This window comes from Stegastes partitus, unplaced genomic scaffold (assembly GCF_000690725.1).
Source record: "Stegastes partitus isolate 25-593 unplaced genomic scaffold, Stegastes_partitus-1.0.2 Scaffold549, whole genome shotgun sequence".
NCBI classification, from domain to species: domain Eukaryota; kingdom Metazoa; phylum Chordata; class Actinopteri; family Pomacentridae; genus Stegastes; species Stegastes partitus.
In genome coordinates, this window is record NW_007578280.1 from 83104 (window position 1) to 86581 (window position 3478).

At 43.1% G+C, this 3478-nt stretch overlaps 1 protein-coding gene across 1 annotated transcript in view; it reads right to left on the reverse strand.

Moving 5' to 3' along the window:
- The window catches only part of lamb2 (laminin, beta 2 (laminin S)), a 72301-nt gene that overhangs the window by 25105 nt on the left and 43718 nt on the right, over positions 1-3478 (reverse strand). Inside the window, exons 10-11 of the mRNA XM_008288263.1 lie at positions 605-793; positions 190-385 (exon numbers count right to left, since the gene is read on the reverse strand). Coding sequence (XP_008286485.1) covers positions 190-385; positions 605-793 — 385 coding nt within the window. The remainder of the gene's footprint in view (positions 1-189; positions 386-604; positions 794-3478) is intronic.

The following is a 3478-nucleotide window of genomic DNA, read 5'->3' on the forward strand; positions in this document are numbered from 1 at the left end:
ACATCTGCAGCATTTGCTATTTAAATACAGCTAACAATTCATAACTATGTCACTCAAGCACACACACAATAACAACAACAACACACATTCGTTCATTCTGAGTGTACAACACAACTGGTCATTTAAACACGTGTGTAAATAACTGTGTTTAGTAACGACTACATGACAGCATCACGGAGGTATTTCTACCAGAGTTCATACTCACGCTGGCAGCCCTGAGGGTTTTCTGCGCTCAGCCCGAAGAAGCCGGTCTTACACTTGTCGCAGCGCGGACCCTCGACGTTGGCTTTGCAGCGACACTGACCTCCCACCATGCCGAGGGAAGGATCGGTGTGACTGTCGCACATCCCTCCGTTCTGGGAACCGTCGGGGTCGCAGTCACAAGCTGCAGCAAACAGAGAATAGACATGAAGCAGCTTCATCACTCAGTCTGAAATCATAATATTCTTAAAACTATTTCTGCTCCACCATCTTTAAATTTGCCTGAATTATTTACAGCATAAAGTGTAGATATTTATGAAGATATTTGTGACGAACCTCCCGTTTGTGCAAATCTAATCCTATAACAAACTAATCCTCACGAAGCTGCGTCCCAAACACTCACCGATGCAGACCCGCGGGTCTCTGATGTCCTTGATGGGGTCTTTGTAGTAGAACGGTTTGCACATCTCGCAGTTGCGTCCCATCGTGTTGTGCTGACAGTCGTCGCAAACTCCACCGCTGACGTTTCCCGTGGCCAGAAAAACCGCCATGTCGAAGTGGCACACGGACGAGTGGCTGTTGCAGCTACACTCTGGAAGGACGAGAGGAGTTAGTCGGCGCTGATATTTCACTTTCCCTCGATATGAACACGGAGCTAGTCGCCGTAGTTGCACGAACACTCGGACAAATTACGCATTTTCCTGTAATGTTAATGGCAACCTTCATCAGTGGAGACATGTCCTGTGGTCTGATGGAACTAAACCTGAACTGTTTGGCCTTAATGACCATCGGTANTTGTCTGCAATGTTCTGAGGATGTTTTGGGGATGTTGCTGTTGAGAACGTTCTTCTAGAAATCGTTCCCCATTAACAAGATAACAAAGGAAGGACGTTTTCAATGCAACATGTGAAAAAAAAATGTTTTGAGAACATTTTTAAAGGCATCTTTAGAGAACTTTATCCTGCCTTTAAACTTACATTCTGGGAACGTCCTGCTGAGAACATTACAAAAACTTCCTCAGAATGTTATTCAGAACAATAAATAAATAAATCCAGCTGGGTTGGTTTTAAAAGTGAAAGTCACATTCATGTTTCCTAGAATTTAATTTCCTTTTTTTGGGTCAGGATTTGCATTAAAAGTGTCTGTTTTGGTTTATTTGATAAAACTTGGTCGTATTAGAACCAAGTCGCGTGTCACACTTATATATATATATATACATTGAAAACTGAATTAAACACTTTGAGAGTTCGGCTGGACTTTGCGTTGTTTGTGATGTGAATCCATTCGTGAGTGTTGTGAGTGAACGACTCCAGAGCGCCACCCACTGGTTGTCCAGGGCTCCACCGACGTCGCACTCGCAGCCTCGGCAGCCGTTCAGGTCGTGGCTCAGCGCCCAGTGCTCCGGCTGGAGGGGCAGAAGGACGGACAGAGTGACTGACGGACACCCAGCAGACAGTTCTGGTTCTATTCTGGACCGACGGGGGAACTTCCACTGAACATAATGAGCGACACTGTTTCCATCTGCCGTCCAGTAAAAACAACATTCACAGCTTCGGGGCATCGTCACTTCACTTGTTCTATCTCAGAAAGAGCTGCGTGATCCAGTTTTATCTCCATGTTTTTACAGAATCTGGTTATTCTTCTTCTCTATTTGCATGAATTCAGTTCAACTTTACAACAATAAGCTGTTTTTGTGCCTGTATTTTCTCTCACTTCAGGTAGAAATGGTCATAAAATCGACCGTAACTCTTCAGTGATGCAGTTTTTGGTGTTTCAGTGCAGCTCCACCACAGCGACAGGGAGGCACTTTCTCTCTGTTTCTTTCTTAAAACACTTCTTCCGTTCTCAGCTTTATTGTTTCCAAACTGAGGCTCATCACGCACACCGGATCCCCTTTCGGACCGGGTCCAGGCCTGCCCATGTTAGGCCTGCTGTAAGCCCACACCAACCGGACGAGCCTCCGATCCCTGGGCTAAATTTAGACGCGCGACCCCGGCAGGAGCTCGCATTCCTGCCAACGCTATTCCTGGCTCGGTGGGTTCAGGACAAGGGGCTGAATTATTACAGGAAGCTGATCGGCACCTCGCCGAACGGGCTTCAGGGTGGAGAGAAAAACTGGAGACGGAGGAGTGAAGCAGCTCTAATGTCGGAAAGTACATTATATTTACATATTCGGTGTACAGGAGCGGTTAAACCGAGCCGTGTGTGAGGCCAAAAACAGGATTATCAAGTGACAAAGGTGGTCAAACAAAAAGAAACGAACAGCTCTTGTTCCCGGTTCCCACCTCTGTCTGTCATGGAAATATTAAACATGAGTGAAACTGCAGAAAAAATAAAATAAAGTGACAAACAGCGAAAACACTCAACAGCCAGTCAGACAGCTTAAAAAAAAGATCTTGTAAAGTATTTGATATATCAGGATAAAATATCTAAAATACTCTTAAACATGTTCACAGAAAAATTCAGACAAATCAGAGAATGTTGAGAACCATTGTTCTCTGTCACATCATTCATCATCACTAATATCATAGAGAGAATTAAAAAGAGACGAGCAGAGCGAGAGAACCTGACAGATTTGGATATCTGACGTGTTTGATGTGTTGTTGTCTGTGTGTGATCTCACCAGACACTGATCACAGCTGCGTCCGGTCACCAGACGTTTGCAGAAACAGTCTCCACTGACCGGGTCGCACTGGGAGCTGCCCGACACCGTTCCTCTGTGGTCGCACTGGCAGGCTGCACACAGGACCAGGCACAGGGGATTAATAAAGAGGTTCCTGCAGCTACTTTATATTATAGTGGAGCAATTCAGGGACATTTCTGCTGACAGCGAGCTAACTGGTCACTGGTTGCTTTATTTTCATTTATGTCGTCTGAACAAAACTGTCAAAGCATCTGGAATAAAAAGAAAACAGAAAAACTACATAACAAAATACTACGTATTAATAAAGAATAAAGAAATGGAATAATGAATATGTGACATTGTTGTCATATTGCAAGAAATTTAGACTTAAATTAAAAAATTATATTTTCAAAACGAATCAAGCTTTTTAAAGTATTATGTTTTATATCATACGTTAAGTGAGATAAGATAAGTTGTACTAAGTTAGGTTAAGTGAGATAAAATATGATAAGCTAAGCTAAGCTAAGCTAAATCAAGCTAAGCTAAGTGAGAGAAGATATAATAAAATAAGTTAAATGAGATGATTTATGTTAAGTGAAGCAAAGCTAGGTTAAGTTAGGTTAAGCTAAGTTAAGTGAGATAAGTTAAGTTATG